Genomic DNA, 25476 nt, shown 5'->3' on the forward strand with positions numbered 1-25476 from the left:
GACGGGCTGGATGTGAGATCCAGTGGTCACCCCGGTTTCTGCCTAAAAGCGCGTGCAGACCAGTGCGCTGAGTCGGCCGCGACGGAGTCCCAGTAAAGGGACTGACTTTGCGAGTTAAAAGCTCGCTTGGACGCCAGGACCAGAGAGTCGAGGCGTCCACAAACCCCCACCTCGGTGGAGAGGGTATTATGAAGAGAGGGTGCCTGTCGGTTCGGTATGGTGAGTAAACGTTCCCTTTTTTCCTCATTATGAGGCAGTATATATTATGGGCCCCTCCATATATGGTCAGTATATATCTGACACTTGCAAGTCCCCCTTGTAATACAGCATGTGTTTGTGGGAAGTGGACTTGGTTCAAGAGCTAACACTCTACCCAGCAGACTGTAACATTACAGCAAACATAGGAGGTATAATCCTACCTTATGTGCAGTGTATCTCTGTAGATCCATATGTCACCTCTCAGCAGAGTGCAGGTGGATGTGCTGGGAAGACGATATCGGCGGTCCGCCGCCATTTTGCCGTAGACCGAATGCATGTATGTCCTCAGGTCACGTCGGCCGCCATGTTTTTGGAGTCTTATGTCTCTTCTATGGGGGCGGCCATGTTTTGTGAGCCCAGCTTCCTCGTGGAGGGCTGGGAACGTCGGAAGGCGTACACAGGGGGCGGAGCCACGCCTTCTGCCCGGGAAAAAGCAAACAGCTCCTTCCAGTCTGTAAAGACAGACGCTGGCTGCAGTTTGTTGGAAACTGCACTGCATCGGTTGGTGAGCCTTGGGGGTCCCTCTCTCTCTCTGTGGGATCGAGAAGCAGGTACTCTGAGGGGCGCTATTGCGCTAGGGGGAGACACATAAAAAAAAAAAAAAAAAATTTAAAAAAAAAAAAAAAAAAAGGTTTTTTTGTTTATTGCTGGCAAAAGTGTCCTGTATTAACATGGACCCTGCCACTCATGTATCTCCTCCGGATCCCCTCGAGGGGTCTGCGGGATCCTCCAGCACCCCATTGACAATTGAATCTTTGTCAGCCATTATGGAAACTTTTGTGTCCCGGGTGGAAGTGGCTTGTCAGGGACAGGGCGCAAGAAAGCGACCCCCGCCTAACCCCTTATTATCTGAAACCTCGGATTCAGACTCTGAGCCTATTTCTGCAGTTGCAGGTACTTCATCTGGTATTGGTGTCTCGGGTCCTGTCTCTTCAGACAGTGAGGAGGATGTTTCGGCATCCGCCATAGCCCGAGAGGAAGCGTTGGTAAACGCACTCATTGTATCTGTTCAAGAGACCTTAAGGTTACAGGGTATTCCATCAGAAATAGCTGAAACTGAGATCCCCTTTGGGACTAAAAAGCGCATCAAAGTGGCAAAGGTTTTTCCATTGCCCAAATGTTTTGGCAATCCAATCGATGAAGAATGGCGTCTGCCAAAACGCACTTTTAATATTTCCAAACGCATTGACAGGCGTTATCCGTTTGAGGAAACCCTGATTAAGAAATGGACAGAACCACCTGTGGTGGATTCACCAATTGCTAGATTGAATAAAGCCACGGTTATTCCTTTAGAAGACACTCCGTCTTTTAAAGATCCAGTGGATCGCAAAATAGAAGCTATGTCTCGCACCATGTTTTCCTTGATTGGATCAGCTTTCAGGCCAATAATTGCTATTGGTCTGGTTTCGCAGGCTGTAACTGAATGGACCAAGTGGTTACGCCGGGACTTAGAAGAAGTCCCTCAGGCGGTATCAGATTTGTTGGAACAAATGATACAGGGGTTACAGTTTGTATGTGATGCGGCGTTAGACGCCACTCCATTAATGGCGCGAGCATCAGTCTCAGCAGTGGTTCTCAGGCGTACACTGTGGCTAAAAGGTTGGATAGCCGACCAAGGTTCCAAAAAAGCATTGGCTAATATCCCCTTTTCAGGAGAACGTCTATTTGGAGCCAACTTAGATGAGATCATTAAGGATCTCACCGGTGGAAAAAGCACCTTTTTACCGCAAAATTTTAAAGGTAGAGGAACTCATCAAAGACGAGGGCCTTCTTTTTCTGCTCACAAGAGGTTTTTTCGTCCAGCGGGTGAAAAAACTAAGTCCTCCAAGGTTCCTACAGGAGGCGTCAGGGGTCGTTGGTCGGGCAAGCAAAAGCCCGCCCCCTCCAGACCTGAAGATAAACCTTCCAAAGCCTGAAGGTGCGCCCCCACCCATAACTGGGGTGGGGGGACGTCTTCGCCGGTTCCCGGATCCATGGCTTTCCAGAATCCCGGACAAATGGGTTTGCGAAGTCATAAAGTCAGGGTACAAGATCGAGTTTCGATCTCTCCCACCGGCGCGATTCTTCCCTTCCAATATCCGACTATCTCCGGATCGTCTAGAAGATCTGCGGAGAGCAGTCACAGATCTACTACTACAAGGAGTGGTAGTCCACGTTCCTTGGACAGAACGGTTTTTAGGGTTTTATTCAAACCTGTTTACAATACCCAGGAAAGAGGGCAAAGTGCGTCCAATTCTGGACTTAAGAGCACTCAATTCTTTCGTCAACATAAGAAGATTCAGAATGGAGTCCATTCGCACGGTAGCAGCCTTCCTGCATCCAGGGGATGTCCTAGCGTCCATAGACATCAAGGACGCCTATCTTCACATTCCCATTTTCGCAGGACATCAGCGTTTTCTACGCTTTTCCGTAGAGGAGTACCACTATCAGTTTGTGGCGTTACCTTTCGGTCTCGCCACGGCTCCGCGGGTCTTCACAAAAGTGTTGACCCCAATGTTGGCACTTCTGCGCCAAAGAGGTATATCGATTCTAGGTTACCTAGACGATCTTCTGCTTCATGCAGAGTCTCCTCAGACCTTGCTACAAAACATAGAAATTACTATGATTTCTTTACAGGAATTCGGGTGGCTGGTGAACCAGCAAAAGTCTTTTCTGGTTCCCACCCAGAGGCTCGAATATCTGGGTCTAATTCTAGACACAGTCAGGACAAGAGTGTTTCTTCCGGTAGGGAAACTTCGAAAGATTCAATCAGCAGTCCAGTTGTTACTGTCCAACAGCTGGTCTTCCCTTCGGACTTGCATAAGGGTTCTGGGGTTGATGGTGGCTTCATTCGAAGCAGTCCCATTTGCCCAGTCCCATACCCGAATTCTTCAGCAAGAGATTCTCCTCAGATGGAATCGGAATCCGGAATCCCTGGACAATCAGATACGATTGAGCAAACAGACCAGAGAGTCTCTGGTTTGGTGGCTTCGGTCTCCAATGCTCAGCCAGGGAAAGTCATTTCTGCCAATATATTGGACGATAATGACCACGGATGCCAGTCTATCCGGATGGGGAGGAATTCTCGGTCAATTATCTGCCCAGGGACTTTGGTCCCCGGAAGAATCCAGATTACCGATAAATGTATTGGAACTGAGAGCGATCAGACTTTGTCTGATTCACTGGACCGAGCAGCTCCAGGGCAGCCCGGTTCGGATCCAGTCGGACAATACCACGGCCGTGGCTTATGTCAATCACCAGGGGGGCACCAAGAGTGTCCGAGCGGCCAAAGAAGTGGCTTGCATTCTTCGCTGGGCGGAACGATTTGTTCCAGCAATCTCTGCGGTGTTCATTCCGGGGGTGGAGAATTGGCAGGCAGATTATCTCAGCCGTCAGACCCTGGATCAGGGGGAATGGTCCCTCCATCCAGACGTTTTCCACCAGTTGTGCCTACGGTGGGGCACCCCGGATGTGGATCTGTTGGCATCACGATTCAACAGGAAAGTTCAGAGATTCGTGGCTCGCTCCCGCGATCCTCTAGCAGAAACCGCAGACGCACTGATCGCCCCGTGGGGGCAATACCAGCTAATATATGCCTTCCCTCCTCTCGCGTTACTGCCAAGACTTCTTCGCAGGGTAGAGGAGGAAGGAATCCCAGTAATCCTGGTAGCTCCGGACTGGCCTCGTCGAGCTTGGTACGCCGACATGGTCAGACTGGTGGCGGAAGTCCCGTGGAGACTTCCTCTCAGAGAGGATCTACTGTCTCAGGGACCGATCCTCCATCCTGCTTTACGATCGCTGGCTTTAATGGCCTGGCTATTGAGACCCAGGTGCTGAAGGACAAAGGTTTGTCAGCTTCAGTTATTCCTACTCTAGTTGAAGCAAGGAAAGCGACTTCCAGAAAGATTTATCATCGCACATGGAAGTCCTACATTGCATGGTGTGAACCTTTGGGGTTCCGTCCTCGGTCTTATTCGATTAGTCGAATATTGGCTTTTCTGCAACAAGGGGTTGAGCAGAAACTGGCCTTGAGTACTATCAAGGGTCAGGTCTCAGCATTAGCCATCTTCTTTCAGAAGCCTTTGGCTACTCATTCCTTGGTGCGGAATTTCATCCAGGGGGTGCGACATCTGGCTCCGCCAGTGCACGCGCCGTTACCCCCCTGGGATCTTAATTTAGTGTTGTCGGTTCTTCAGAAACCTCCCTTTGAAGATATTAGGGAGATTCCTCTACCCACGTTGTCCCAGAAGGTGGCCTTCTTGGTGGCTATTACTTCTGCACGCAGGGTGTCAGAACTGGCCGCATTATCTTGTCGTTCACCATATCTGGTGGTTCATAGAGATAAGGTGGTTCTTCGTCCGAATCCATCCTTCCTACCAAAAGTAGTTTCAGAATTTCATCTGAATGAAGAAATTGTATTACCTTCCCTGTGTCCTAAGCCCAGTCATCCTCGGGAATTTGCTTTGCACTCCTTGGATGTGGTCCGGGCGATCAGGGTATACTTGAAAACGACAGACTCGTTTCGCAAGACGGATTCACTTTTTGTGATCCCAGATGGACCCAAAAAGGGGTTGCCTGCATCTGCCGCGACCATTTCCAGATGGATCAGACAGACGGTAGTGCAGGCTTATTCTATTAAGGGTCGGGAGCCCCCGTTCCCTGTTAAGACGCACTCCACTCGGGCACTTAGTGCGTCATGGGCCTTTCGCCATCAGGCGTCAGTGGTCCAGGTGTGCAAGGCGGCTACCTGGTCGTCGGTGCATACCTTCTCTAAACATTATAAAGTTGATGTAATGGCATCGTCTGATGCCTCATTTGGCCGCAAGGTTTTGCAGGCCGCAATTTGAGGAGACCAGTGGTCTACCTCGAGGGTTTTTTCCGTTGGAAAATTTTTCTTTAGTCTCATTCTTTGTTTATAATGAGCCTTTAAAACTTCTAGTTTGGCACCGGTTGGGCCTTCTAGATTGGATTTGATTTTGTCAATCCCACCCCTCATTTGTGGCACTGCTTCTGGATGTCCCAGCTCTTGAGAATCAAGAAGACTACGTCTGTCAATGAGCGATAGAGAAAAATGGATTTTTGTAAGAACTTACCGTAAAATCCTTTTCTCTTAAGCTCATTGACAGACGTAGTACCCGCCCCTCTATCATTGAGTGGGTTGGGTTAATTTCTCTGTACTGCTTTAAACAGAACTGATTCCCTGTAGCAGAGAGAGGGAGGATATACCCTCAGGGACTGCCCCCTAGGGTGGAGCCAGAACGTTTTGTCATTCTGCCTAGTCCTACTCCTGCGGAGACAACATAACCCAGCTCTTGAGAATCAAGAAGACTACGTCTGTCAATGAGCTTAAGAGAAAAGGATTTTACGGTAAGTTCTTACAAAAATCCATTTTTTTTTGAATGGATGAAAACCTTATTTTTCTTCTGTTAAAAAAACAGATTGGAAGAAAAACGGATGTAAACTGACAAACGGTCCATTTTTCATCTGTTTTTGCATTGGTAGTGGATGTAAAAAAAAAAAAAAGGGATGAATAACGGACGAAAAACGGGTGAAAAATGGATGAAAAACGGATGAAAAATGGACGAAAAACTGATGAATAGTTCATTCAATTTGACGTGACTGAACTGATGAAATGAACGGTTCGTTGCAGTCGTTGATGGATGATAGCCAGTTCTTATTTTGTTTTATAATTAAATGAAGGAAATCTTTAGCGATGTGAAGGAGTTCAGATCAACAAGTGTCCCTTGCTGAGCAGGTCAGGAATGTGCACTGAGTGGCACTGACTTGACACTTCTATCACAGGAGTTTCTGGTTTCTAATTAAACAATGTTTGTTTTAGTCCCATAGTTTTCTAAGCTTTTACATGTTTTTTTTTATGCTGTTTTATTAACTGTTTGCTTAAATCTGTATTACAGAGATTAAAAGGGATCATCATTGTGAGTAAAGTAGAACCAAAGAAAACAAATATTTCCTAATTTTGAGTAGAAATAAGCTTCAAACAGGATTATTTTTGTTAACCACTTAAGCCCCGGAGGATTTGGCTGCTAAAAGACCAGGGGGTTTTTTGCGATTTTTTACTGCGTGACTTTGACGAACAATTGCGCGGTCGTGCGACGCTGTACCTAAACGAATTTCACGTCCTTTTTTTCCCACAAACAGAGCTTTCTTTTGGTGGTATTTGATCACCTGTGCGATTTTTTGATCATGCGCTATAAACAAAAAAAGAGCGTAATTTTTGCAAAAATAACAATATTTTTCACATTTTTTTATATGAAATTCCCCCCAAAAGAATTTAAAAATCAAAATTTTTTAACATTTTCGGCCAAATTGTTTTACGCTACATATGTTTGGTAAAAAAAATCGCAAAAAGTGTATTTTGATTGGTTTGCGCAAAAGTTATCGCGTTTACTAACAAAGGGAAAGATTTTTGTCATTTTTGGTGTTTTTTTTTTAACGAGTAATGGCGGCGATCTGCGATTTTTTTTGCGGTACTGCGACATTGCGGCGGACAGATCGGACCCTTGACTGACATTTTTGACACTTTTGGGGGTACCAGTGACATTACTGCAGTAATCAGTGCTATATATATGCACTGTTACTGCAAAAATGACACTGGCAGGGAAGGGGTTAAAATTATTGGACAGGGAGGGGTTAAGTGTGTCCTAGGGGCGTGTTTCTAACTGTGCAGGGACATGGCTATTGGTGTAAAAGCAAAGATCAACGGTTCTACATAGTAGAACCGTCAGATCTTCATTTTTACACCAGGGAGAATGACGGGCGGCTTGTTTACATAAGCCGCTCCGCCTTTCTCCCTTCACAGGAGCGATCGTAGTGTGACCGGCGGACATCTAGTCTGATTTGTCTGTGAAGGAGCCGCGGCGGGCGCGCGCCTCGGCGGGCGCGCGCCCGCCCGCAATAGGCTCGCAAGTCAGTGACAGGCGAGTGACGTATCCATACGTCACTCTGCCTGGCCAGGGCTGACCGCCGCAGTATATAGTCTAGACTATATACTGCGGCGGTCGGCAACCGGTTAAAAAAAATAAATAAATAACATTTTCCCTTTTCTTTATTTTCTAATATTTCTCCTGGTATTGTACACATCCTATAGAATAGTTGTATGAACTTTTTATGGATGATGTGTGGCCCATACACAGGATCCGAATGTCGGGCGACAGATCGTCCATTTTTCTTTGTATGCTAGTCGCATATCGAAAATGAAGAGTTTACAGAAGTTATGAAAATTCTCGTACGACAGAAAAAAAAATTGGAAGTGATGTCATGTATTATATTGTATTTTGGAAGGACAACTGTACTGAATAAACAAAAATTGTACGATCTTCGTGCTCTTCCAATCAGATAATATCCGATAAAATGTTGTGATTGGCTCTCAAAAGCTGTGTACTAACTATCAGAATATCATACGATCGATTCGAAAGCGATATTTTTCGTGTGATTTTTGGATCATGTGTATGGGCCATAGAGTACAATTTTTTTGTATTTGTTTGGAACTGTGGATAGGAGGAGGCATAGAAATGCGGCAAGGGTTCTGGCACACCTCCTAAGGGTCCTTTCACACGGGCTTTCTGCCCGGTGGACTCCGATTTAGAACTGAAGTCAATGGATGGCGATTTTGCATTGCATTTCTCCCACTCTACAAGACTTTAATCCGGCCGCATCTAGAGTACCGTCCAGTTCTGGACACCGGTCCTCAGGAAGGATGTGCTGGAACTGGAGAGAGTCCAGAGAAGGGCAACAAAGATAATAAAGGGACTGGAGGACATCAGCTATGAGGAAAGACTACAAGTACTGAACTTATTCTCTATAGAGAAGAGACGCTTGGGAGGGGATATGATATCAATGTACAAATACCGTACTGGTGGTGACCCTAGCATAGGAACAAACTTTTCAGTGAAAGGGAATATAAAAGGACTCGTGACCATTCGCTAAAATTAGAAGAGAAATGGTTTAACCTTAAACTGCGTAAAGGGTTCTATACCGTCAGAGCAGTAAGGATGTGGAATTCTCTTCCACAAGCAGTGGTATCAGCAAGGAGCATTGATAGTTTCAAAAAACTATTAGATGGGCACCTTAACGACCACAACATACAGAGGTATACAATTTACTATTGACAAAAACACACACACACTCACTCATCATAGGTTGGACTGGGTGGACTGGTGTCTTTTTTCAACCTCACTAACAATGTAACTATGTAAATGTGTAACTATGTAATGGAAGGTGACCTTGCATTGAAGTCAGTGGAAGGCGCATTTGCATTGAATCAATGAAAGGCGATTTTGCATTGAAAATATCGGGACTGTGGACCTCGCGCTTATGGGATGTGTGATAATTATCCAATTAAGTGTTTATAAATTAGCTGCCTGCTGCAATAAAAGTGCTAGTGCTTTAAATGAGTGAAGGTCAGTGATTGCAGCGCTGCTATTTTAAATATATAAATAAGTGTTCATAAAACAATTTTAGAAAATGGTGATTAAACCATTCATGTAAACCATCAATAAAGTGCTATTCGGTGCAATTAATGTGCAAAATATCAAAAATATTAAATAAAATAAAAATTAAAATATAAAGTGCAGATATTACAATGTAAAACTCCAAAAATGCAAACTGAGTGTAAACAGTCCATAAAACAGTTCTTTGCGGTAACAGAAGCAGGATACTTGGTCTTGCAACTTCGGGGTCTCCCCCTTAGGGTATCTACTTACCACTATGTGGTGTTTTTAAAGCAGATTATAGTGGAGTGAGCTGTTGTTTCTTGCAAAGCTGTTTGGACTATGTTGGAAGCGATCCTTCTTCTTTAAGCGGTATTCTCAGGTGTCCTCATGAAATAAAGAATTGCTGGACATAGTGAGGACCGTTTAAACTGTGAATTTATTAGGTTAAAATACAATGGAATACTCACAAACATATAACATGATAAAGCCTGTAAGTGCCTATGTTAGGTGCGGTGGTGTATCGCTCCTCAGCGTTCTCCTTTCCGACCTGAAGTCACGTGGCTGCCTCTCGGCCAATGGCTATACGCGCTTCGCTGTGAACACAGCGTCATCTGTAGCTGGCTAATTCGAGGTGCCATCTGTATTATATAGCCGCGCTGAGCTATCCTTCCGGTGTATTGAATATTGGATTCTACTTGTTACATTTAATGATGTCTAGATTTGCTGGTATTATGACTCCGATACAATGTATCTTATGTTAGTCTATTCAGATTGTGTATTGTATTTTGGCTGGAATGCCTTTCTAAATTACTAAATACAACCTCTCTTACGATAACAATACCAGGTGTGTGCTAAATAAATAAATGAATAATTCTAATTGTTGAGTCGGCCCCTAGTGGACTTCCTGGGTAACTACTACCACAGATTGTGTTGTATGTTGTGTTTTATGGACTGTTTACACTCAGTTTGCATTTTTGGAGTTTTACATTGTAATATCTGCACTTTATATTTTAATTTTTATTTTATTTAATATTTTTGATATTTTGCACATTAATTGCACCGAATAGCACTTTATTGATGGTTTACATGAATGATTTTGCATTGAGGTCAGTGGAAGGCGATTTTGCATTGAAGTCAATGGAAGGCGATTTTGCATTGAAGTTAATGAATGGTGATTTTGCATTGAAGTAAATAAAGGCAATTTTGCATTGAAGTCAATGGAAGGCGATTTTGCATTGAAGTTAATGAATGGTGATTTTGCATTGAAGTAAATAAAGGCAAGTTTGCACTGAAGTCAGTGGAAGGCAATTTTGCATTGAAGTTAATGAATGGTGATTTTGCATTGAAGTCAATGAAAGGTCATTTTGCATTGAAGTCAGTGGAAGGCCATTTTGCATTGAGGCCAATGGAAGTTTATTTTGCATTGCATGCATAAACCACAATGCAATTTCAGAACGCATACGTGTGAACCAGGGCTGTAATCGCACGCATGCACATGGGATGTATCAGGAATAGACTATATTCTCGTGGTATCTCAGAGCGAATATGACGAACATGACATACTTCGACTGATGGCACAAAGAGTGTGCAGTATAAGATGCGTATATGTCGGTGATGTCAACAAAAAGAATGGGACAGATTACAAGCCAGCAGAGCAAGTAATGTAACCTCTACATACAGCGATTTTTAGTGCTTTTCATGATGATTATATGTGCAAAAGTTATGGGGGAGAGTTTACTACCACTTTAAATAACACATTTTATAGAGGGCTATACATCAGACCAAAAAAGGGACAACTAAGGAGGAAAGAATGACCGAATAAGTTTGTTTCCAAAGATGGAGAGTCCCTCTAAATAACGGACATCTGGGTTCTATGGTTTTGGGAACAGGAGAGGGCTGACGTTATATAAAATTAATGAAGCAATTAGAGACAAAAACCTTTACGGCCACTGCACCAAATAATTACCATTTAATTCACAGGACATGCCTTAGTGCCTGTTCACACTATAGTGATGACAGACATAGCATGTGATTCACACTGCATTGCGCTGCAAATCACATGCAATGTATGTGCGATGCAAATTCAGCCATACAGACTGTATGGCTGAATTTGCATCGAATTCGGACCAAAGTCGTGCAGGAGCCTTTTTCTGGTCCACATCAGAATCGGATCGCATCGGTGATCACACCTTACAGCTTTAGGGTTGGAAATATGTTTTTAATGATGAAGGATAGTACTTATGTAACAGAATGCATACCAAGCCAAATGATTAGAGAGTCACCCTAAGATGCAGTTTACTAAACAGGTGCAAAGTACAATCAATAACGCAAAACAAAGTCAGAGTGGCAAAGAGCATGCATAAACTGCAGATTCTGAAAGCTGCACAAACATGGCCTCTTCACAACAGTGGCTCTGTTGCTCAGTTGGGGCAACATATTGCGGAATAGCTTAAACTCTATAAGATACTAAAGCAACAGAGTCCAGCTAAGAATCAGTACTTCATTAATACAGTTTATACACAAACAGCTTCTTGTGCTTATCCTCATAAACAGCATCCCTCACAATGAATTCCAAGGTAACACAGGTTATAAGCTGGAGAGATCCCAGACCTGAAGACACAATAAAGGCTACCTCATTGGAAGTGCATTACTCTGGTAGCAAATGGGGAGGGGTTCCCCAAATTTAATGGGTCTTTTGGAGCAGCTGTGTGCATTTAGGCTCCTGACAAGCTGCCCGCATGCCTGTTCTGGCAATAGAGGGCCTCCCACCTGGCTGCAGATCACTTGACCAGCTACCCCTCTGCCTCATCAGGTGTGGTCTCTGTGAGCTGCTGAAGGAGGAAAGCATACAAACCCAGGGAGCTGTAGGAACTGGAGTTAAAGGAGCTTGTGTTTACGCATGTTGAGTAAATGGGCACTCCATAACACCCACCCCACTTGAACTTGCTGTTCCTGGCAAGTTTGCTGACCATACAAATTCATTGTGCACTAATTCATCTAACTTCAGGATAGTTTGAAGTCATTTTGTTTCACCTAAAAAATATGTCAAGAGGAGTTAAGTGTGGGGTGCGACTTCACAGGTGGTTCCTTACTGCGCATGCGCCAAGCGTGCTGCGCTTTGTGAATTGTCTGGTGCCGGGGGAAGGAGGAGGAGGGGCCAAACCGGAGCAAGATCCTTGGAAGTGGGGATGAGTACCTGTCAAAAAAAGGTACCCACTCCTCCCCGAAGGTGCTAAATGTGGCAGAGAGGGGGGGGGGGGGAAACAAACTGAGCTTACCCTTTTGGGTGGAGCTCTGCTTTAAGCCAGGGACACACAATTGGAATATTGCACATAAAATATCACTTTTGAAGAGATCCTACAATAATCTAATCGTTAGTACACAGCTTTCATCTGAAATTTTCCGAAGTGACAAACACGAAAATTTTTCCCCGTACAATAGCAGATCATATGATTTTCATTTAATCAGTACAGTTTTTGTCCGAAGATACAATACAAATACACTGCATAACTTCCGAATTTTGTCGTATGAGAATTTCCGTACTTTAGTAATGTATTTGTTTTCGATGTGCAGAATAGCACGCAAAAAAAAAAAAACAGATGGTCATTCGCCCAATAATCTCTTTGTGTGTACCCGGCTTTACTAAAACAGGCTGTGAGAAAGCCATGGCACCCTATGGGTGAAGGCAGCATCAGAGTTATCACAGGGCATTGGAATAAAGTATCACTATATCGTAAATAAATTCTTAGGCAAGAGGCCAGGCTTTTTGTTTGGAACTATGACTATTACAAGAAGTAATTTAATCTCCTATTTCCTACCTGTGATTACAATCCATTATCTGTTCCACAGCTATAGTCCATTATATTTTTAAAACCCCCCAGTGGAGATAAGCCTTCTCAGCAATGATTTAATGGTGTCTCAGGATTAAAAACATGTTAGATAAGATAATTTTTTTTAGACAGCATTGTTCTCTAAAGATTGTTAGTTGTTCTTTAAGTACCAGCCTGTAATAGACCTTTATTACCAAGCTATTTTCCTGGTTTTCAGTGCTGTGATAGTTTGACTGATAATTACTTTGTTATTCAACACTGTACCCAAATTATTTATATGTCATTCTTTTTGTGTCAGATAGATTTTTACTATTTAAACAAAAAAAGATCAAACATTTTGAAAAGAAAAAGCTGTTTCCCTTACTTTCTGGTAAAATAAAAATGCCAGAAGAGTACAAAAACACTTAACCACTTGCCAACTGCCGCACGACTATTTACTGCGGCGGTCAGCCCCTCACTCAGCCGGGCACTCGCGATCGTCGGTGGAGAGGGAGAAAGTCAGGCGGCTAGTGTAAACAAGCCGCCTGTCATTCTCCCCGGTGTATGAATGATGATCATACGGTTCTACTGTTGATCACTGTTCATACATCTGAAGCCACAGCCAATCACAGTTAGAAACACGCCCCTAGGGACACACATAGCCCCTCCCTCTCAAAAAAAGTTAACCCCTTCACTACCAGTGTATTTTTACAGTAACAGTGCATATATATAGCACTGATTACTGTATAAATGTCACTGGTAACCCCAAAAGTGTCAAAAATGTCAGTCAAGGGTCCAATCTGTCCGCCACAATGTCGCAGTACCGCAAAAAAAATCGCAGATCGCCGCCATTACGCGTTAAAAAAAAACAACAAAAATGACAAAAATCTTTCCCTTTGTTAGTAAACGCGATAGCTTTTGCGCAAACCAATTTTGCGATTTTTTTTTTTTTACCAAACATATGTAGCATAAAACAAATTGGCCGAAAATGTTAAAAAATTTAGATTTTTACATTTTTTTGGGGGGGGGGAATTTCATATAAAAAAATGTGAAAAATATTGTTATTTTTGCAAAATTGTTGCTCTTTTTTTGTTTATAGCGCATGATCAAAAAATCACACAGGTGATCAAATACCACCAAAAGAAAGCTCTGTTTGTGGGAAAAAAAGGACGTCAAATTTGTTTGGGTACAACGTCGCACGTCCGCGCAATTATCCGTTAAAGTCACGCAGTGCCGAATCGCAAAATACCCCCTGGTCAGGAAGGGGGTAAAATCTTCCGGGGCTTAAGTGGTTAAAATTACTTTTTTTTTTTAAAAAGTAGAAAACCCAAGGCAATTTTGTTTCTTGCCACAATTTTTTGGAAATGTTTTCCCAACATTGGGGGGGGGGGCTAAACACGAAATTTAAGAATACAATGAAATACAAGCCATACACAGAGGAAGGAGAAAGTGACAGGGATAATGTACTGGTCACATACAGTAAGAGGATGGGGATGAAAGGGTTGATGTTTAGATGTACAGGATAAGATACAGGTTAATATACAGGTCACGGTGAGACAGACTGGAGAGTATGTGTAGGCGAGGAGGGAAGCATAAAAGGGTTAAAAGACCATTCCTGTGTCACTGAAGTAGAATGAGTAAATCTGCAGCTGCTGTCCCCATTCACAATTACCTAATCTCTTTCCTTGCCTTGTTGTAGGGGAAGGGGAGGGATCAGCACTGTAAACAGTACCATGTGATCATTGTGGTTACCAATCACAGTGATCACATGGTACCCAGCCCCTCAGATGGACTGAGTACAGTTTCTCTGTGTGCCAAGCTGTCTAATGAACCCTCAGTACACAGTGATTACTAGAGAAACCAGAACAACATGGACTTTATAGGCACTGATAAAACAGATACATAAATATTATTAATTAGATATACCAACAATCACAATATATACAAAAACTCATGTCATCATCATGTTAAAATCAAAGACAGGATAATAAAATACCCTTAACCAAACCGCACCACACCAGTGATTACTAGGCAGATTGGCTACACATTGCCTATGAATCCAGTGGCATTCATAACAGCACTGAGTAAAAAAAAATAAAGGGTCGCTGATCCGCCCATGAAAAACAAACTGCAGTAGAAAAGTGGGTAATCAAGTTAATATTAAAGATACCTAAAGCCTAGTACACACCACTAATTTTTTTTTCGTTCAACCCAGCGGGTTGAACAAGAAAAACTGACAGCTCCAGTCGGAGCCACTGTACTAACAATCCAATGTTAGTACAGCCATCTCCCCTGTTCTATTGTGTTCTGAATGTGATCCAGCTTCTGTTGGACCGGCTGCCATACACACATAGCATCAGCTACATACAGTACAATTCTGTGTTCTAGCAGCAGTATGAGTACTTTCAGTTTGCTGCTGAAACAAAATCAAGTGGGATTGAGTGGTGCTCAGCCATGCACAGGAAGCCTTGTGTTTTATCAATGAATACAAGGTTTCATTTGAACGGCTAAGGTAAAGATCATGACATCATCTGCCTGCCTCTCCCCTTCAGCCACTCAGAGGAAGCCTTGTATTCACTGTTAAAACACAAGTCTCCCTGTGAATGGCTTAGTAGCTCTCAGCCCAACTCAATTTTGTTCTGGTAGAAAATGGGAAGTTCCTGTACTGCTGCCGCAACACATCGCTATGTACTGTATGTAGCTGATGCTACATACAGTGTATACAGCACTGCAGCAATTAGTAAGGAAATTATTTTGTTTGGGCCACTTTGGATAATTATATGTATAGCAAAGGTGGAGTTAGGCATTAAGCTGGGCAAGCATTGTAAGATTTAAAGTGATTCTAAAGTCAGAAGCTTTTTTAGCATTCTATGCATTAAAGCGGAGTTCCACCCAAAAGTGGAAGTTCCGCTTGAAGAACTCCTCACCCTCTTACATGCCACATTTGGCATGTCATTTTTTTTGAGGGGGGGGGGGAGTGGGTACCTAGTTTTGACAGGTACCCGCTCCCACTTCAGCTTGGGCCCCCTAAGCAACTTGAGTGGAAGTTCTCCTCTCCCCTTTTCCTGCAATCTTCTGGGACAAATCACAGGTCCCAGAAGATTGCCCGGCCATTGAGGACTCATGCATGTGCGGTGTCGCACCCCGCTGTGAAGTTGTAAGCTGTCACAGCCAGGTTCCCACACTTGTGAGAGAGGCACGGGAGAGAACCAAGGGTTCGGGCCTCCGCATCGCTGGATCAGGTGAGTGTGTGTTTATTTAAAGTCAGCAACTACACTTTTTGTAGCTGCTTATTTCTAATAAACACAAAAACGACTGGAACTCTGCTTTAAGCTAAAAAAAACATCTGTGCGTAGCAGCCCCCTAATACTTACCTGAGCAATGTGCATGAGAGCCTCAGCTCTCTGGGAACTCCCCCTTCCCATTGACAGCAGCAGGAGCCATTACAATCACAAACAGTGAGCCAATGAGGAGAGAGAGGGCGCAGAGCAGAGCTCAGGTGCTAACCTACTTGGGTGTCCTCAGAGCAAGCTACTCTGGGGGGCAGACGGCAGAAGGGAGGGGCCAGGAGCGCCCGGAGGGGACCTGAGAAGAGGAAGATCGGGGCTGCACTGTGCAAAACCCACCACACAGAGCAGGTAAGTATAACATGTTTGTTATTTTTTTTTTTTCATTTGCCTTTTATATCACTTTAAGGCTGAACAAGAGAAATCTATCGATCTTCACATCCATGATAAAGTGTGGCTGGGTAAATCATCCCTGAATGCTATTGTGTTCTGACCACCGGCACCCACAGCTGTCAGAATATTGAACAGGCTGCCTCTGTTTTTCAGATTGAAGGATATGGAGCAGGAGGGTGCCGACAGCTCAAATTTCAGCCGGTACATCAGGAATGGGACGAAATTTGCTTAGAGTATGGCTAGCTTTATTCATGTATTAGAATGTACCAGTATAGGGATGCTCAACCATTTCACCTTCTAAATCTCTAAAGGGAAAAACATGGACAATATAATAAATAATAGAGATGCTTCAAATATAACTACTGTTTGTGGTTCCATTAGTCATGTTGAATCTGTGGGAAACTATTCTCTCTTGTGGCAGCTTGTTGACAACAGAATGTTGATTTAAACTGCAGACTGTAAATACTTAATTGTCCGGGCTCTGGTACCAGAAACACTGAAAGGCTGCAGGGAGGCTTGGCACTCATCACTTGAATTGGATGAGATTTACGCCTAAAGATGAAGAAGAAGCTAGTAAGAAATTCAAGGGGCAGCACACAATATAAAGAAAAAAAAAAGTCACATTATGGAATATTCTTTAACATGACACACAGCCACCCAATGTCCAAGAAGTGCATTAGAGGGAAAAAATATTAAAAAGTTGTTACCTGAAATGCAGATTGTATTTTGATATCACCATTTCCTGATTCCGTTTATTTGCATTTAATAACCTGAAACTCCTCTACTTCCCTAAAATAAAATATAAAGAAGAAAGTAACCATTTTATTTTGGATGAATGGATGAGGAATTGGCTGCACTTCCGTAAGAACTTCCGCAAGTTCAAAAATGTTTATTCAGGAGAAAAACCAAATAAAATAAGCACAGATGAAACAAGGCTTACAGGAGGGGGCAAAAAGTGACGCGTGTCACACGACTTGCATGCTTTGTCAAAACCATACACATGCAATAACATAGACAAAATATATAGACATTAAGAATACTTGTCAACTGTCCCGTTTTTGCCGGAACAGTCCCATCATATAGGAGCCTGTCCCGGGTAATTTAAATTGTCCCGGCAAGCGCCTGTTATTTGGGCTGCTCGTAAATACCCGTTACAGGCAGCCGGTACCCGTAAAAAAAAATGGTTGCGGGCTGACATCGTAACTGTGCATGCGCTGTCTTTTGATGACGAAACGTTGGCGACTCCAGACGTAACGTCCACACGCCCCCTTACGGAGCCGGCCTCCTTTACTGCTGTAAATGCTGTTTGGATACACGCAGGACGCCGCAACTGAACCCTTCAGCTGTCTGCTTTATGTGCCTGCATTTGTCGTTTACATTGTGAGTAGTGCTTTTAAATAAATATACTTTATGTGGTTTACGGGATGTTTATCTGACCAAACGGAGTGATTAGGAGAGATTAAGAGGTATCACCCACCTTCTTGGATTCACCGATGTATGGTTGTTTATCTACATGCTGGGAGAGGCTTTCTCATTTATTTGAGTAGCCATGGCGCTCTGGTAAGCTGCTTTGATTATCTGTGCACTGAGGTGTCCCCATCCTACACTTTCCCTGGGTGTTCATGGAAGGAACAATATTCCGCACCTGGATTTATTTTGGACTTCATTTTCTGGGATTTCACTCACCATAATTTGTCCTGGTCACTATTCTTATACCATTGTTTGTGGATTTAATTTTTTACTCGCTATTCACATTATCGTTTATGGATTAACTTCTTCACTAGTTACTTATATTTTTAGCGCTACACTTTATTAAAGTGTCAAAGATACATAATGTTACATGTCAAAAGTGCAATAAACACTAATTCCATGAACTACTCATAAAAGTGGGTTAAATCGCACTCAAAGTTCAAAACCGGCCGGTATTCTTGTACCCTATATATTTTGTATGTGATTGCATGTGTATGGTTTTGACAAAGCACGCAAGTTGTCTGAAACGTGTCACCTTTTGTCCCCTGCTGTAAGCCTTGTATCATCTCTGCTTATTTTTGTTTTCTCCTGAAAAAACATTTTTGAAATTGCATCTTATGGGAGTGCAGCCAATTCCTCATCCATTCATCCATGATTTTCTGCAGCAGTCGTAGGGCGTGTACCTCGGTTTGGGTGTTTGTTTACTTTCAGCCCAGCAGACTCACCTGGAGCAGCGTTACCTGTAACCATTTTATTGACCGACTCTACAAACTAGATTGATGTAGTGATTTCCTTCCCGACCACCCGCCGCATGTTTACTGCAGCAGGGTGGCTCTCCTGCGTAAACAGACGTAGGGGTACGTTGGTCGCGCACAGGAAACTAGGGGGCGAGCGCGTCCTACTGGCGGCACGTTCCCGCCCCCACTCGGCAGCGAGGAAGCCGATGCGTGAAAGAAGGTCGGTCGGCTGTTTAAAGCTGACTCTTCTTCCCCCTGGAATGGTCATAGAGACCCTGTGCTCCTTCTATATAGGATCACATGTCTCTATGGTAATTTCAGAAACCAGGCCCCCACAGTAAGGGCCGGTTCACACTTCTGCGAGTGCGCCGATCGCATGTAATTCGGAGCGCACTGCTCCTTTATTACATGCGATCGGAGGTGTGGTTGCAAATTCAGCCATACACTTTGTATGGCTGAATTCGCATTGTATCCGCACCAAACACGCACATGACCCTTTTTTCCAGCCGCATCAGGATCAGATCCTGATGCGAACTGTCAGATCGCACTGCGATATGCGATCAAACTGGGGGTGTCATTAAGATTTCATTGACACCCCCAGCGTATCGCATATGGCAGTGTGAACTGCCAGGGGTGCGTTTGCAATGCGGGAACAGGCTGCGGATTCGCAGCCCTCCCGCATCGCACAAGTGTGAACCGGGACTTAGAATCACTCCCCTAGGCTCACATTTAACCCCCTTGATCACCCATAATGTTAACCCCTTCCCTGCCAGTCTCATTATTACAGTAACAGTGCATATTTTTAGCACTGATTACTGTAGCAAAAGTGTCAAAAATGTCAGTTAGGGGTCCGATCTGTCCGCCGCAATGTGGCAGTTCCGCAAAAAATAGCAGATCGCCGCATTACTAGTAAAAAAAAAAACAATAAAAATGACATAAATCTTTCCCGTAGTTAGTAGACGCGATAACTTTTGCGCAAACTAATCAAAATACGCTTATTGACCTAAAATGTTAAAAGATTTAGATTTTTACTTATTTTTTTTTGGGAATGTCATATAGCAGAATGTGAAAAATATTGTTTTTTTTTTTGTTTTGTTTTTTTCAAAATTTGTGGGAAAAAAAGGATGTCAACTTTATTTGGGTACAGCGTCGTACGACTGCGCAATTGTCCTTTAAAGTAACGCAGTGCCGAATCGCAAAATAGGGCCTGGTAATTAAGGGGGAAAATCCTTCCGGTCTTAAAGTGGTTAACATGAAGGCCCAAATGGGCAGCTAAAAGTCTCTTTTCTAAGCATATGTGTTAATGTCTATGGAGGTGAGGGGGGCAGGATGACACCCCCAGGGAAAGCAACAGCTATCAGCTGACAAAATCAAACCAATATGATTAATTCAAATCAGGAGGTGAGGTGAAAAGTCCCAGGGTACAGTTTGTGTTTTTGCACATTTCAGGCTTTGGTTAGGAAACAAACCTTAAAAATTGCATAGGAAAAAAAAACCTTCACATAGAATCTACAAAAATAATTCAAACCAATATGGAAACCTTATCAATTGATTACAGTATATAAAATAAAGAAATCGTTCCACAGTATTATCAAAAATAAAAATATATATATATTTTATTAAATTGTAAAAATACATTTTACAGTATAAAAGAAAAACGAATTAGGAAAACCCTGAAACACTTAAAAAAATACAGTAGCTAAAATTCAGTGTACAAAATGTCACAATTTTATAATGTCATAGAAAGCTTGGGGTACAGAATGCATCAGTCTAAGCATTGTCAACACATTTGACAACTTCTATTTTTACTTTTTGAATATACTTCCATTTTTCCGTTAATGGTGTTTGCCCCCCCCCCCCCCACCCAAAATCTAGGTAGGGCGATCTAGTAGGAGCTCCATCAACACACCGGATTTTGCTTTGTCTGTGGTTTTGCTTTGTCTGTGGAATTTGTAGATGGACTTTGGTAATTTTAGTCATACAGGGAAGCTCCATTTACAGTCCTGAGGAAGCGGTAATCCCACGAAACGTGTTGATGCACTTTGTATACTGAGCTTTCTATGATGTTATAAAATTGTGATATATTTTTTACACTGAATTTTAGCTACTGCCCGACATGTGTTGTACTGGAAACTGTTTTTAGGTTTTAACTGTGTTTGTAATAAAGATTTTTTTTTTTCTTTTTCAAACATTTTTTTTTTATTGGATGTACCACTATATAATGTGTAGAGAAGTTTTAAAGTCCTTTATATGGTTTGTTTGGATCCTTTGTGCAATTAAATTGGGATGCTTTTTAAAGTTTTTAATATTATATAGATTTTTTGATTATTAATTGCATGGACACCCTCTCTTTGTGCATATACCTATTGACAGTATAAACATTACAGTGGAACCGTAATCCATATAAGTTGTCCTTATTAGAGGACTTGTATCACCAAGAAAAATTTGACAGCATTAGAGAATGAAACAGATAAACTTGCAAAAGACAAGGAATGCATGTCACTTACTGTATCCGTCATCTTTTTTTACTGGTAGTCCAACTAGTCCCGGATTTCTGGCCAGTATGCACATGGTTACAGACTCACCGTCTTACACAGTCCAGCCACAAAACTGTAGTTATTTAACATATTTTACTTTTTTTTTTTTTACAAACAGGGAACTTCCACGTTTCAAGTGGTTGTGACTGATAGCAACCTTCTCATCATGTCATTGGAAGAATCCGATTTAATGCCCTCATCATCTGTCTATGTTGCAAAAATCACTGGCGAGTCAAAGAGTTATTTTCTCCAGTTTGAAGAATCGAATAGTTCACTGCCCAAACCGCTGGTGTTTAATGCCAGTTACCATGACCATTTTTACACAGTGACCCTGATGGTGGTAAACTCCAACTTGACTTCAAGACCAACCAGATCTGTGACAGTGCTGACCAGTAAGTATTAGCATTCTATGTGACAAACTCCACAAGGAGTCTTTACTTCTCAGCCAAATACATTGTACTTGGGGTATTTTTTAATTTTTGGTTATAAACTGATCACTAAGCATTGAGTCTGCACTTTTCCGAGACTGGATTACACCTATTCAGGCTTTCTCAGCTGTATACAAAGCTAAATCTGGGGTTTGTTTTACCCCTGATCTACAAGAACCAATTTAAAAGCAGACCACACTCCACACTATCAGTATTTAACCACTTGCCGACCTCCCCACGCAGATTTACTGCGGCAGGGTTGCTTGGCTGCGCATAAGCATGTAGATCTACGTGATTATGTGCACGCGGTCTCTGCGGCACACTTTTGCCTCCAGAGCCACACTCCCGCTGTGATTACACACAGTGGGAGCCAGATCGCGGTAGGAGCGGGCTCGATCGCTGCCGGCCTCCCGCGATCTTCGAGGAAACTGACAGGAGAGCCGCCTGCTTATGTAAACAAAGCTGGCGGCTCTCCTGGCAGACAGGCACAGTGAGATTGTGTGTCTCAGCGTGCCTGTCACAGAGCCCCCCACAGTTAGTAAGCACAATTAGGCTCACACTTAACCCCTTGATCACCCCCAGTATTAACCCCTTCCCTGCCAGTGTCATTAATACAGTAACAGTGCAAATTATTTAGCACTGATCACTGTGTTGGTGTCACTGCTCCCCAAAAAGTGTCACATAGTGTCAGATTTGTCTGCCGCAATGTCACAGTCCTGCTAAAAAATCGCTGATCGCCGCCATTACTAATAAAAACCAAAAAATCAATACCATAGTTTGTAAACGCTATAACTTTTGCGCAAACAAATTAATATACGCTTTTTGGGATTTGTTTTACACAAAAATGTAGCAGAATACAAATTGGTCTAAACTGATAAAAAAAATTTGATTTTTTTAAAAAAAAATTTATTGGGAATGTTTTATAGCAGAAAGTAAAAAATATTGTGTTTTTTTCAAAATTGTCACTCTTTTTTTGTTTATAGCGCAAAATGTAAAAACCACAGAGGTGATAAAATACCACCAAAAGAAAGCTCTATTTGTGGGAAAAAAACGACATCAATTGTATTTGGGTACAGCATCACATGACCGCGCAATTGTTAGTTAAAGTAACGCAGTGCTGAATCGCAAAAAAATGGCCTGGTCATTAAGGGGGTAAAACCTTCCAGAGCTAAAGTGGTTAATATACTGCTGCCAAACTCCTAACTCTGATGCCTTTCTTCCTCACTCAGGGATTAATCGTATGATCTCATTTCAGCAAAGCCTTTAAAAAACATGTATAGTGGAATTTAAAATACTGGAGCAGCCAGAATCTGGGAGCAGTTGTGTAAGGCAGTCAATCGGCTTTTATCTTTCATTTTCAAAGCGTAATGCCTCATACACACGATCAGATAATCGTACAAAAAAAATTGCTTTCGAATTGATCACACAATAATCTGTTCCTTAGTACACAGCTTTCGACATTTCGTCCAACAAAATCCAAAGGGACAAACACGAAAACTTTTGTCGTACGATAGCCTAGCGAACGACAATCGTTTAATCATTACAGTATGCTTTCGCTAAATCGACAAAGATAGACAAAGACCACGCATGATTAGAAACACGAAAATAACCCCGGAAAAAGCCTGGCTGCCATTGTTTTTGTTTTGCACTCTCCGAAGCTTTTCCAGAATCGTACGAAAAAAATCATCCGTTTAGGGCACATTGTTGAATCCGATACTAGTATCATGCAACAAAATGCGAGCGATAAGTCGTCCGATTATTTGATAGTGTGTACGGGGCATAACTCAAAAAAATTGAAGATAGTAGCTGATTGGTTACTATGTACAGCTGCTTCAGATGCTTTCTGCTTCAGCTTTATTAACCACTTCTGGACCGGAAGGATTTACCCCCTTAATGACCAGGCCGGTTTTTGCGGTATGGCATTGCGTTACTTTAACTGACAATGCAATGCTGTACCCTAATAAAATTGATGTCCTTTTTTCCCACAAATAGAGCTTTCTTTTGGGGGTATTTGATTACCTGTGCGACTTTTATTTTTTGTGCTATAGACAAAAAAATAGCACCAATTCTGAAAAACAAAAACAATATTTTTCACATTCTGCTATATAACATTATCCCCACAAAAAAATTTAAAAATCAAATTTTTTTCATCATTTTAGGCCAATTTGTTTTCTGCTACATATTTTTGGTAAAAAAAAAATTAGTAATTAGCATATTTTGATTGGTTTGCGCAAAAGTTATCGCATCTACCCAATCATTAAGTAAAATTATATCACAGTCCATGTACATCAATTGAGTTCTCCAGGATAAGCCTGGAAGATTTTTGGTACATGTGATGGCTTCTGTTGCCTGTGGATGTTCTCTGAGTCAGGGGGTGTGGTGAAATCATAAACGTCCTGTGCCGGGACCGCCTGTCACCCTCCCTGGGTGCCTCTGGCAAACGGTGCCTCCTGCCCTCCAAACCCTTGCAGCAGCCTGATAGCTAATACCAGCTGTTTAAACAAAAAGAAAAATGTCAGCACCTAATCCACAAAAAATAGCAGCTTGCAAAACAGTGTGAACATACAAACACCAGTGAACAATAAATAAAAGGGTGCAGCGCTAGCCGGTGTCGGTATTGAATTACATTGGCACAGAATATCATCATATGTTTGGATTTATGAGTTGATTGGACTTTTGTTCCATTGATGGACTTGATTTTCAGACACTTTTCATAATTTTGTTTAGCGCTGCAACCTCTTATTTATAATACCAGTTTTTTACCCCAGGCATCGTACATAGACAAGATGTTAAGGTAAAAACCAAAGGAATGCCTGTTTATTGAACAGAAAAACATGTTTTTTATACACTTCACAAATAGGGGCAATCACCACATGAATAATAAAAACAAACATTACACATTGGGTTAAACATCCCGCAATGGTTGGGTAACTTGGTTAAGTTGACACAAGACTAATCACATCAGGGGCATTAGCAAACAGACAGAAACAATAGGTGAGTCAATTAACAATGGGAATTCACACGTAGGAGGCACACAATAAGAAAATTATACAATGGGAAACACATAACAGTAAACACATGTAGCACCCTACAGGTAGGTGCTAGGTAAAAGTATAATGGGCTTTGGCTGCCTAACAGCAGGGCATTGATTTCAGCTGGGCTGTCATGTCTCCCAGGTGTGGTTACTGAGAGGGGAGTCTCCTCACTGGCTCTGTGAGAGGATTCTCATTGGTTAGTGGAGGAAATCCAATCAGTTGCCCATTCAGGCTTGTTTCTACCCCAGAAGGCAGGATTCTGGGAATGGGTAGAAGTTTGAGGGGAACGCATGACGCAGAGTCTTTGGCGGGAAGCAGAGTCCCAGGAGGGAGAGTACGGCTGTCTCACCTCCTGTCAGAAGGATCAGGTGTCTTGGGTGGCTGCCTGAGTATCCAGAAGAGAAAGTTGAGCTGCAGAGAGGATCCGGTGTGCCGAGGACCAGTGGAGAAAGAGGGGTCCAGTTCCAGGAAAGCCTTCCAAGGTCGTGAGTACAGTGAACTGCCCCTGGGGTCTGCCTAGTGTAGAGGGGACCACTCCGGTGAAGGTCCCAGGGATCCTGGAGTCTGCAAGTGTAAAGGGGGTTGCCTAGTGAAAGGACCCTGAAGTGTCAGAGGGGGTTGCATAGAGAGAGGACCCTGGTAGAGGGGGTGCCAGCGGTTGGGCCCTGAAGAGTTAAGTGTGCAGTGTTAAGAGTTGCAGCAGTACAAGCAGTTACAAGGAACTACCTCAGTCAGTGAAGGGCTGGAGGGAGTCATACACTTTTGAGCTAGACAGAGTGTCAGGAGTCAAGGATCATTACAGTCCTGGATCTTCTGAGTTAACCAAGGTGTTAAAATCAAAGTTCTAGCACAAGTTCAGCATAACAGTATTTTCAAGCGCCAGGAAGCATTGGTCGGCATTCAGCCGGCATCAGAACAGCGTCAACGGGCATTTTTCTGTACAGTGTCCCAGTAAAACCTAATTGAGCCAGTAATGATTGTAGTTCCCACTCATGCCCTTCTCCCATCCCCATTATAAAATAAACAACACAAACCAAAGATGCCGGAACGGTCATTGTCTCAGTTCTCACACCTGGGTTTTCAACTTAAA

At 42.7% G+C, this 25476-nt stretch overlaps 1 protein-coding gene across 1 annotated transcript in view; it reads left to right on the forward strand.

The window, feature by feature from the left end:
• PTPRO (protein tyrosine phosphatase receptor type O) overlaps positions 1-25476 on the forward strand; it is a 121069-nt gene that overhangs the window by 4621 nt on the left and 90972 nt on the right. The window contains exon 2 of the mRNA XM_082254542.1: positions 21042-21315. Within this exon, the coding sequence (XP_082110668.1) occupies positions 21042-21315 (274 nt within the window). The remainder of the gene's footprint in view (positions 1-21041; positions 21316-25476) is intronic.

Source organism: Pelophylax lessonae, assembly GCF_965119305.1.
Source record: "Pelophylax lessonae genome assembly, chromosome: 4".
Taxonomy (NCBI): domain Eukaryota; kingdom Metazoa; phylum Chordata; class Amphibia; order Anura; family Ranidae; genus Pelophylax; species Pelophylax lessonae.